The sequence below is a fragment of the Vanessa tameamea genome, chromosome 23 (genome assembly GCF_037043105.1).
Source record: "Vanessa tameamea isolate UH-Manoa-2023 chromosome 23, ilVanTame1 primary haplotype, whole genome shotgun sequence".
Lineage (NCBI taxonomy): Eukaryota > Metazoa > Arthropoda > Insecta > Lepidoptera > Nymphalidae > Vanessa > Vanessa tameamea.
Window position 1 is genome coordinate 898,459 of NC_087331.1, and position 12,425 is coordinate 910,883.

At 32.8% G+C, this 12,425-nt stretch overlaps 1 protein-coding gene across 1 annotated transcript; it reads right to left on the reverse strand.

The window, feature by feature from the left end:
* Positions 1-2,084: 2,084 nt before the first annotated feature.
* LOC113397680 (uncharacterized) lies at positions 2,085-10,087 on the reverse strand. Its single transcript, XM_026636101.2, has 11 exons — positions 10,009-10,087; positions 9,414-9,527; positions 8,752-8,863; positions 8,031-8,230; positions 7,783-7,881; positions 7,268-7,359; positions 5,374-5,494; positions 4,833-4,976; positions 4,028-4,209; positions 3,306-3,407; positions 2,085-2,261 (listed from the first exon to the last, which is right to left on the reverse strand). Exons 1-11 carry the CDS (start codon positions 10,040-10,042, stop codon positions 2,085-2,087), a joined length of 1,377 nt encoding a protein of 458 aa, XP_026491886.1. The 5' UTR covers positions 10,043-10,087.
* Positions 10,088-12,425: the final 2,338 nt, after the last annotated feature.

The following is a 12,425-nucleotide window of genomic DNA, read 5'->3' on the forward strand; positions in this document are numbered from 1 at the left end:
TAATCTTTGTATCATGAGATTCAAATAATCTCTGTGCTATGTTGGTTCAGGATATGTTACAAGTAACGGGTTCCAACAAATTAACACCTCTCCGAGGTTCTGTGGGAAGGCTCAGAATACATATAATATGATCCTACGCATAGCTATTAAACGGGTATGGTAGGTAGGTACTTAAAACCTATACAACTAAATAACATTGTAGTGTCTGTTATGTCAAAATAATATGGTATTAATAAATTCGTTTGATTGTTTTTTAAAAATCGTCGGTCTGTCTGTCTGTCTGTTCCGGATAATCTTCGAAACGGCTGAATCAACTCTGACTATTCATTCAATGATAGATAGCAAATATTTTAAAGAGTAACTTAAGTTTCTTTCATTTACAAAAAATAATTAGGATTCCACATTAATAAGGACAAAGTCTGCCGTAAAACGCTAGTCTTCAATAGAAGTACTTACTAACATTCCATAAATTTTCAACTAAGCTGAGAACTCAATTGCAGTTAATAATATTTAGAGCTTATTTCATCAGTCTCTTATATTTCGGATTGGCGGTCAAGTATCATTACGTTGAACGATATTGAAATGATGAACATTAATTTTATTCATTATATATATTACTTATTTTATTAATATTTTGTACTCGCCTGTACCGTCATAACACTTATAACATTCATATCATTCCGCTTATCAAAACAACTTTATATCTTAATTTGATGTTAGAATCATGCGATTTACCCTTTGCTTCTTATTGTATAAATAGCAGACGTAATTGTACTGGTGACATAAAAAAATTCAAATTAATATTTTTTTAAAAGAAAAAGCTTTTTTTTTCTTTTCACTCATTTTTGAATATGAATTGCCTTCGCTTATTTCACTTAAATCTCCAGATCATACGAAGGATTATAACCCTAAGATTACTTGATTATGTTGCGACGTTCTTAAAATTAAGATATACTTTGTACGATCTGCATACTCAGACTATAGGAACCAAAACAGCTTAAAATTGAGATATTATACCTAATTTCTAGGCTTTTTATGATGAAACAATCTAATTATCCTTCTGTTTACTACCATATTTTATACATTGTTAGTGACACAAGTTATCGTCAAAATTAATACTAATCACGCTAGAATACTGGGTAAACAGACATACTATATGCTATGACATACTATATTATACGTTTTATAGCATGCTTAATGTATTTTTTTTATGGAAAGTGACTACCATCGCCCATGAACATGCAACACCGGAAGGCATGGTGCTGCACTGCCGCCGGCCTTTATAAAATATGTAGGCTATTCTTTAAGTTATTAACATAAGTTTGTTCCCAAGTCGTATCGGTCCGGAAAAACCACCGGTGAAAAATGGTTCCGCTTTTGCAAGACATTGCCTTAAAACGTGTATTGTATATCAAATTTGGAATTGTTACGTAATGTCCGAAGGTAAAAGACATTCAGCCATTGTAAACCATCTGCCTCAGTCCTGCGCCAATCTGATCCAGACTCAGCCCACGACGTTGACTTTGAAATTAATAATAAATTGAAGTACTATTAATACTACTGTCTCATATGATTTAAGTTAATATATAAGTAGATAAAAGTTATTGTAATTGTTTTTCCAACCCTACCCCGATACTCTAAGAGCTAGTTAGCAACGATTTATTAGACACGCCCAACAGAATAATCGATAGTATCGTAGGAATCGTGATCTATATGTATATATATATATATATATATATATATGTATGTCTATCTTTATTTATTATTATTCGCTTTTGGCTGCAACGACGTATACAATAATACTTCAACAAACCTTGAACGAGATTATTATACTTTGCAGTATTCCCGTATTATTTAAATCTAGGGTTTTTACTTTAATATAGATAACAAAAATATTTCGTAAGTTTTTAAATTCACTAGGTAAGGCTTTATGCAAATCTGAGTAAGTGCCACCCGCTAGGTTTTAACCAGCAATCTTGGATTAAAATGCATTTGCTTTAGGCCAAGTTATCCAAGGCTCTCCAAGTTATCGCTTTAATTATACAATAAAAAATAATACATAATTATTACATTTTTATTTCAAATTATAACCCCGTTCCTGGTTTCTCTTCGCCCTCTCCCTGTCCGGGAACAAATTCATTCGATTCGCTTTCTATTGTCGAAGATGACTCCGATGAGGTCTCTGATTCCGTTGAGTTATATGCCCAAGCTTCTATTTGGAACTTGTAGAGGTTAGAGAACGTTACAAGAGGTACTTGAACCTGAAATGTAACGTACATAGTTCTTGTATTGCGACTTCGTGATGTATACATTTTTTTTTTTTTTCATTCATTAATTTCTTTCACTTATATTTCTGCTTAAGTCCAAAAAAAGTCCTATTATATAAGGAAACATAGCTATAATATATAAGTATACTAGACAAGGGTTTTTAGAAGATTGTAGGTTTTTTATGTCTAAGCCTTAAATGTTCATAGCGGCTTCAATGCCGATGGTCCTGCTTCTCTCCGGTTTGGTGAACAGATCAGGTCATGAAGGATCGCCATCTCTTTTATGTGAGTGAGAAAATTGAGAGTCCATCTGTACCTTCACACATACTCATGCAACTTTATTTAATATCAATTTTACTATTTAATTGCCATAAAATTTTATTTCAAATGTTGGAAGACAGTAACTTCTGAGTTTCTTCTCGCTCGAATCTACATCGCGAACTAGTGGTAACATTACGTTTACTACAGTTCTGTAATTCAAGTCTACTTGAATAAATTATTACTTTAACATCTAACTATACATTTATATTTCATCATCAATACAAGAATATGAACAAGAAATTAATTTAAATACATCCATTTCTTGGTAACCAGAGAACTATAAAAGAATACATATTTAAAACTTCAACTGAAAACCGTTTAGTAATCATTTATTTTCAACTGCTTTTAACATTGAGTAAATTTCGCCATGCTTTTAAAAATATTAAAATTTTAAAGTAAAAGTCTTATATTTTCATCATACTCAAATTTATTTATATTTAATGCAATATATTTATATTATTTATTTTTAACTGACCAATAGGATCAAAGTAACGTTGTATAAATTATTAAAGCCTGGGTAGTTTTCTCATTTTCTATCGCCAAACAGCAATATTCAGTTGCTGCTATGATACGGCTTTAAGGGTAAGTGAGCCAGTGTAACTACAGGCACAGTAAATATAACTCCTTAGTTACCAAGGATCGTAACATATAAAGGGTGGTACTAAGGTAGATTAGGAAAATTATCAAATTAATTCTATAAACACTTTTTATACTTGCCTTCACTTCGGGACTGTCCAACTGCCAGACCTTAGGCTGCCCCAGCCGATATGGCATGCCAACTTTTACGCAGATTATCATCGTTTCATGAGCACTAGATACCTAATATAAACATTTTTCGTGTTTTTATCACTTGGTGGTAGGACTTTGTGCAAGCCTGTCTGAGTAGGTACCATCCACTCATCAGATATTCTACCGCTAGTAGTACTTAGTATTGTTGTGTTACGGTTTGAAAGGTGAGTGAGCCAGTATAACTACAGGCACAAGGGACATTACATCTTAGCTCCCAATGTTGATGGCGCATTGGTAATGTAAGGAATGGTTAATATTTCATATTTACTATGGGCGGTGGTGGCCTCTTACCATCAAGTGGCCCATGTGCTCGTCCGCAAACATCTCCCATAAAAAAAGACAATATAAACAAGCGGTAGAACAGCTAATTATTTGTTTCGAAATAACAATACATATAACAATCTCTTTTTTCTAGAAGGTCGAAAAATCAACTCATTATTAATATGTTCACAATTAATGTGTAATATTTGTTTATGGAATTATACAAATGATATTTTAAATTTCGACAGGCAAAGACTCTTTAAAACAAAAATATCTTAATAGGTAGGTGTTGATTGTTATCTTGTATTTGAAATAAAAAAAATAAAATAAAGGTTTTATATCTTGAAAGTTAAATCCCAGATTCATCAAAACCTTTCAATGCTACCTACCTCCAAATAGTAAGTAAGGTAAGTTAATGTCACAGGCTTCACTTGGAATATTTCATGGTAAAATTTAAACAAATCTTGAGCCGACTCTCCTCTATCGTAACAGCGAAGACCACCCATCCACCAATGACCAACCCAGCGGTGCCCAAGTAAATCATATATAGAGCTACGGGGCATTACGTAACCTAGAAGATGATATAGAAATTAAAAGTTTACCATTAGGTAACCTTTAAGTTAGGTATTGTGTACGCCCATATGATTTAGTACCACCACACTTCTCATCACAAATACTACTACAAAACATGAATATTTAGTATCGTAGTCCGGTTTAAAGGATAAATGAGCCAGTGTAATTACTGGCCCAAGGAATAGAACATCTTAGTGACCATGGTCGGTAGCACTTTGACAGTATAAGGGATGGTTAGTATTTCTTACAACTTCAATGTCTATAGTTGATGGGACCACTTACCATCAATTTCCCACCTACCTGCGCTATAAAAAAACTATGAATGTAAGGGAATAGAGAGTGCACTTGTTTCTGCGCACACTTATTAAATAAATTTCCATATTTTCTCGACAAGTCTCCCTTGAAAATACCGCTCCAGCTAAAATCAATTGAGAGGACATCATCACGAATAAGTGACGAGCTTAGATACAGATGTGTTCGGTTTTAAAGGGTACTTATATACTACTTAGTACAAGAAACAAGAGACATACAAATCAGATCCCATGGTTGAAGGCGTTTTAGCAACGTAAGAAATGCCTAACTATAAAAAATATATCTAAATAAAAATAAATCAATTTATACCAAATGGGTCGTCTTTTGAAAAAGCACCAACTGCCTTTCCAGTAATCGCAGCGGTGATCCAAGGAACATACGGGTGTATGAGCGTATGACGAGGCGGTGACGGTGGTCGTCGGGTACGTAACGGATCTGGACATGGTGAACCTCCTGGAGAATAAATATTTCTTAGTAAACACCTAACAGGTACTGAATATGCTATCCGGTACTAATGACCCAAGTCAAAGCATACGTGAATCTTAATCAAACGACCCAAGTTTAAATCCGTCAGCTAAATCAATTTTTACTTCCTTAAGTTTTTAAATCATTTCTTAGTCGGTATTAAAGAAAAACGTAATAAAAATGAATGTGTTGGACGACTTAATGCTATTACTTTACATCTGAATTGAAGGTGGTTAATATTTTAATAATTAATTATGTTATATCAAATAAATAAATATCATATGACTAAGTGGAATGTGGAATTAAGCGAACATATCATAATATGGACCTAGAATACTTTTACAGCTATATTAGCACCTGAACAGCATAGAATCAAAACTATTACCTTGGGATAACGAGACGATAGACCAGTGACCGGTATGTTCATGTACCAAACTTGGTGATCCTGAATGAAACCCGCAACCAGTCGTGCACGCCATACGATTCTTAGGTCCACGGGTTATATTCTAATCAGAAAGAAAACGTTTTGATAATCTTCCTAAAATGTAGAAATTAGCATATGAAGCAATAAGTGATTAAAATTAAGCATTCATCAAAATTTTTCGAAGTTTAATAAAGTGATTGTGCTCCTAAATTTGAATCATACTTGGTGGCAGAACTTTGTATATGAGTGCCTGAGTTAGCACCACTCACTCATCAGATATTCTAACACCAAACAGCAATATTTAATATTTTTACATTCTGGATTGAAAGGTGAATGCAAGCAAATGTTATTTGACATCCAAGGTTGGTGGTACACTACGAGGTAAGGAATGAAATATTTTTCACTTTGCCGATGTCTGTGGGTGACGGTGAAGACTTGTTGTCACATAGTCCATTTAACGGCCGTGCGTTAAATGGGCCATCGTTAGCTACGATCAAATAGGCCACATGATAGTTAGTGGTCATCACTGCGTATAGACATTGGCGCAGTGAGGAATTTAAATCATTCCTTACAACGTCAATACGCCATCAGCCATGGGATCTACATTATTATTTCCCTTGTGCCTATACTTACACTGACTCAATCGCCCTTCAAACCGGAACACAAAGATATGAAGTACTGCGGTAGGTATAAGATATATAATATAATAAGGATAACCCTTGACTCCAAACTTCAGTGGGGCGCCCATTTGTATGCCCTAGTAGGGAAACTAAGTAGTACAATTTATGCAATAAAAACAATAAGAAAACTCACGGACATAAGTACTGCTAGACTAGTTTATTTTAGTAATTTTCAGTCTTATGTCATATGGAATGTTGTTATACGGTAATGAAGCAGATATTGAAAGAGTATTTATTCTGCAGAAAAGAGCTATCTGAACTATTTATAATATCAGCTCTAGGACATCATTACGCGAAAAATTTAAAGAAATAGATGTATTAACGGCTGTTTCTATATATATAATGTTTATACAGAAAAATATACAAAAGTATTCCATAAAAGCTGATATACATACTAATAATACAAGAAATAAGAATAATAACAAGAAACAAGCATACGGTACAGAGAACGTTTTTGGGCAATGGTATACGCATATATAATAAGATACCGGGAAATGTAATCAATTTACCATTTACAAAATTTAAAAAGTTTATTAAGACTAAATTAATAAATCAATCTTATTATTCATTAAAAGAGTATAATAATAGCCTTTTATTCCTGAACATGGGATTACAAGAGGTCCCTACATTCGGTGTGCTTTTTGGCATAGGCCTCCACCAATTCCTTCCAATGGCTCCTGTCCCTTGCTACTCTCATCCAGAATAGTCCCGCTGTCTATTTTAAATCATCTTCCCATCTCCTGACTTGACGACCCCTACTTCTTTTGCAGTCTCTTGGTTGCCAGAGGGTGACTTGCTTACTCCATTTGTTAATGGGATGGCATTAAAAGTGTACTTTTTAGAAAAAAAACGCCTGGATTTAGGCTCGAGTTCCATCATTGGACACTAATTATTGTATTAAACAGCATTGTAAATCTGTTTATTTAAAAAGAACAACTATGCGAGTTTCTTGCCGTTTCTTCTCGCTGGAGGCTGCTTTCCGAAATGATGGTAGTATTTAAATTTAAATTTACTTGAATAAAATTGATTTGATTTGATATAATGAAATAATTTAACCTACCCAGAAAGGCTTGCACAAAGCCCCACCATCACGTAGAGAACAAAGTATTTGACAAGAATATAATCATTTATATAGGAAAAACATTCGAATAGGTTAGGTTATGAAAATGGCTTACCGCAGGATTTTCATACAAGTAACATAGTTCTCTTGGCAGTAAATGTAAACGTGATACTTCTTTTTCCTCATCCAGGAAGTCTCTTGGAACATCTGTAATTGTATGCCAAGCGTTTATTAAGTTTAGCTTAAACTATACTAAAATATCGTAGATATTTGTAACATTTTCAATAAATAAATGGTCAAACAGATATTAACTTGAAATTCAATTTAATCTTGTTGCAACATGATTGAAAAGTGTTTGTACTTTTATTCGTCTTAGAGGATGAGAGGGGTACCTACACGGGTCTAAACCTAGTACAAAGGATCTTGTAAATTGTTTGTAATACTGGAATATATTTCTTGAATCAAGTATTATCTGATTGTTAGCTATTAATCAAACCTATTCGGTACTATTTTGGTTATTTTCTTAAGGCCAAAAAATTGTAGTAGTGTTATTTTTATTTTAAAGAGATTAATCTTTATCTCCTCTTTGTTTTCTAATAGAACAATTCAATTACATAAGTAAATACCAACCGCTTACAAAGTCGATATGATAAATCTTTTCTGTAGTCTGTTTCCCATTTTTTCCCACCAAAAAATTCTTAAATGGTAAACAAGCTGGTACCATATACACTAAAAACATTATCAAACATTACTTATTGAACATTTAAGGTTTTAAAAAGTTTAGCGTCAATAGAAGAAATCAAATCGAAATCAAAAAAATATTTTTATAAATTACTTGACCAACTCAATAAAATGCAAATATAGTATTGAGCACTTGCTTGATTTCACAGTAGTGATGAGTTTCAATAAAGCGATGCTTGTTTTTGTTCCGAAATGTTTGTACTCGGGGTGCAAGAGAACATCAGCTATTGGCATTAATAGAACAGCAGGCTCGCACTCCACGCCCGCTGCCAATTCTTCTATAGATACTTTACACTCAGCTTCGTCGCGTTCATAATCTCCGAAGACAACGTTACCCCTGTAATTTAAAACGTTTTGCTACCCATATTAAAGATTTTAAATTAAATACATAAGTTGTATTGTATTGTATATTAATTTATATAAAATTGTATGTATTATATATGTATGTATTAAGTTACTTGTCTATACTATGCATAGTGATAAATTACTTCAAAAAACAAAGTGTCCGAATTCGACTTCATCTTATTCTGACCATTATATAACTTTATCAATCCAAGGCTGTTACTATCCATTAACTGCTACGATACAATTTTTTAATTATTTATCAAATAGATACAGATTAAAAGTATAACAGTATAAAAAATACGTCAATTTATTTGCGCCAGCATACGCTATCTGCTCTAGCAGCTTTAAGTTTTAGTTTTGATTCTTTGGCTGATAATGTACCTAAAGATCTTATCCTAATGAAATAATATTTTAAGTATTTAGACAAAAACACACAGATAATGCTTGGAATGAAAAAATGTGGTTCCAAACAATCACAATGGACAGAGATAATTTTTTATATTACATACTTACAAAGCATATCCATCAGGTATATGTGCTGCATCCACAGCAGTTGAGAGCACGAATTGCCGACTGATGAGAACCACCCTTGGAACTCTAAAATAGTGTGGTGTACCATTCTTCACTGTGAACAAAACATTTGGAACAAGGGAATAAATTATTTGAGATGGTAAAACAAAAGGCGTTGAAAATTGTCTTAAACTAAAGAAATTTTGCAAATGTATCGCTATTATAACCGAAAAAACAGAGAAAGACAAAATCAAGCGATAGTAATAATTATGGAGTTAAGTAAAATTGGCACAATACTAAAATTTTGACAAACTTGACGTGACCTTCGAGGTCATCTTGTATATGATTAGAGGAAAGCTAATGTTTGAGTTATTGAAATGGAGTAAATTATCTTATCAATACACGATATATTAGTAAGGAGGTTCATGCAATGCAAAAATTAACTTTAGATTACGTGTTAATGTACCACCATAACGTTAGCCCGAAAATCACTGCTTTACATCGTTTGGTTCAATTTTAATAAGTTATAAAACTGCACAACACTTGAGGATTCAAGTTTAGACGTGAATTGGAATACTTAATAGTGCAGTGTGAATTCTATGGACCAATTGGTTAATTTGTCGACCTTTCACGAATTAATGGAAATCCTAAAATTATGTTCTTACCGTGTATATACTGCAAAGCTCCAAGCCACGTGAACTGGAGCTCCGTAAGAGGTCCCTCGTCTGGCTCGAAGTTTGGGTCATCGTGGCAGTCAAAAAACTGCCCGACTATCGACCCTTTTTATAAAAAGTAGACGATAATACGATTAAATAACTTTTAACTGATATTTACAAAATTTCTGTATCAGCGTTTCTAATACACATTGACAATTCAATCTTGAAACGGTGATTTTTAGTGATAATGTACGTCTACTTTAAGTAAAATTGACATAATATTAATTGAGAGCCTGAACATTTATGATTTACTTCTAAGATAAATTGTGATTTTGATGTTATTTACTTTTTTAACGATTCGTTTAATGACAAGCATCTCTCCATTAAAATATCAATCAAACTTATGCATTTTTAGCCGTTTTGACTTGAAGATATATTACCAAACGCGATTTCATAGTAAATTATATAAATATAAATATCACAAAGTCAAAAATATAACAAACTATTAATCAAGTAAATTATCTACAGCACATTGACATCGTTTCTCAGTCCACTGTCGGCAAATTGTTTAGACTAATTAAGTACAAAACTAATTAGTACTCACCGCTAAATATCACCGAGAGCACGACGCGCCACATTCGTAACGTGAATGGTCAATAAATGCTCGGGAATTTTGTTTATTCGCTCTTGTTTGGGAATGTCCGTTTTAAGGTGCTTACAGACACTGTTTCTTAAATCATATCTTGTATTATTTTCAGCAAACTTGTTGTTTCTTGGTAAACTTCAGTAATTATATTGTTGAACATTTGTTCACTAAATGAAAAAAACATCATACGTTTTGATAAACATTATATTTTTCATCTTCATAGTAGTCACATATGTGGATCAGACACAGAAATATATGGAAAGATCTAGCTCTTCCTATATTCCGTCTCACTCTTTTAACCATCAGACTGAACAGACCGTTTCATAAATATTGGTATCTAGTCTTTTTGTTTTACTAATTGAAAGCATTTAACTCACCCTCAACGATAGCTTGCCTATTTATATTGCAACAAACGTATCGGTAACGTCGAGTATTTTTATTGTATTTTTTATTTGTATACCATTGCTGATTCAACCTATTATACCAAGAGCCCTTAAAAGCCCTGTACATATTACGTATGTATTGCCTCATTCTCATAATCCAATGGTAATACAGCTTCCATGATTAGATCCTTTTATTTATTTATTTTCGTTACGTATTTCCCCCAAATGATTTCGGGGATATGTGGAACTCGCTGGTGCCCAGGATACACGGTACACCGGAATACCCACTAAAAAACCAGCGGTACCCTTTCAGTCTCTTCAGCGGTCGTCACAGGATCGCTTTGACGTGTTACCGTGAGTTGTCCCAGGCGCGAAAAATCAGGCAACTTCATAATTTTGGACTGCAATCTATCCAAAACCAAAGGATCTGCAGCGCTATAATCTAGCAACTATATCAATTTAGAACAATCTAGTATTATTCTAGTATTCAATTTGATAATATTCTAAACCATGTGTCAAGTTATAAATTACTTTCTATTTTAACAGCTTTATTTCAAAACGGATATCACATTTATAAACCGAAGTTACAATATAGTTAAGATGACCGATAACAAATACGCAATAGTTAAACATAGAACGTGTTTTAGTTTAAGGTCTTATCGATCGACATATACTGTATCTTTGAGATAAACTGAACCAGTTATATTATATGCTCTGGACTAGTTGCGCCTATGACTTTCTTCAACAATCTCTTATCTTTGACAATTATAAATTTGAAAAAGACATTTATGGAGTTTTAAAGTTAGCATTCTTTGATTTTAAAGGATTTCCTATCTCCTCATATTTTGGTGTGGAAATATTGAGAGTACTTGTTGAGTGCACTCACTGGTGCACTATAATATATCCTGTGCATAATCTAGCTAACCATGAAAGTGGAAGACGTAGCCGAAATTGGTCTGAAAGAGATCACCGTTACTAACCTCATACAACATACATTATTCCTATCCTTGATGATTTAGGATTGTTAAATGTACAGACACAATTGCAGGTTTATTGTATGTATAGATTATTGAAACGAATACACACACAATTTTGGTATCTAATATGCATAAATCTATCAAGCGCTGGCGATAATTTTCTTAAGATAAAAGCTGTTGCGTATCATACAAAATATTTAAGAAATGAATGATCAACTGATTATATATCATACTCCTGGATAATTTTAATGTACAAAATTTACCAAACGTACATAACTCAAACTCAGTCCGTAAAAACATTTTTCCTGTCCCTGAAGTCCTTCCTGTCGTGTTGGATGTGCCGTCCTGTCGAATTAAGAAATTGTTGAAGTAGAAAGTGCACCTGTGTTCGCGCACATACTAATGCACTATCGTGACATTATTATGACATTATACAATATTACGGTGAATGTCATCTAAGTTGTCCTTATTACGATTTTGACAATTATTAAGCTTATAATTTTGAGAAATATATTTTCGTATGTAGTCGGATTTATATGCGGGTGTTTCTTCGAAATATAAGTAGTATGGGAGATGCGAACAAGTTAAATTTGCTCCAAGATTTCAGCAAAAGAATTCTAAAACATGTGTTATGTGGAGACAATTGGATTTATTTATTTTTGTACGTCTGACCGCATTTGCTTATTTTCCTAATACTTTGACACGAATGTATTAAAATACGTTATTGCGTTTAAATAACTTCGTTATTTTATTATTTGAAGTGAAATTAAATTTAATTTAAAGATTCAGCCTTTTCTCTTCCTACGAATATCGGAACTCCATAAGTTCACATTGAGTTTAATGAACTTAAAATTTTATTTAAAGTAATATAAGCCTTTTAGTTTAAGTTAGTCCTTTTTCGCTTCCTATAAATATCTGAACTCTTACAATGAAATTTTTAAAAGTCATATAGTTCTTGAATTTGAAAATATATTATTTAACTGATACTAATAATTAATACAATGGTTTATAATTA

Coding starts and splice junctions, on each gene's coding strand:
- LOC113397680 (XM_026636101.2), bottom strand. CDS start 10,042: ATGTGGCGCGTCGTGCTCTCGGTGATATTTAGCG. Junction 5,495..7,267: donor ACTTGTATGAAAATCCTGCG/GTAAGCCATTTT, acceptor CTTTCTGATTAG/AATATAACCCGTGGACCTAA. Junction 4,210..4,832: donor TTCAAAAGACGACCCATTTG/GTATAAATTGAT, acceptor ATCATCTTCTAG/GTTACGTAATGCCCCGTAGC.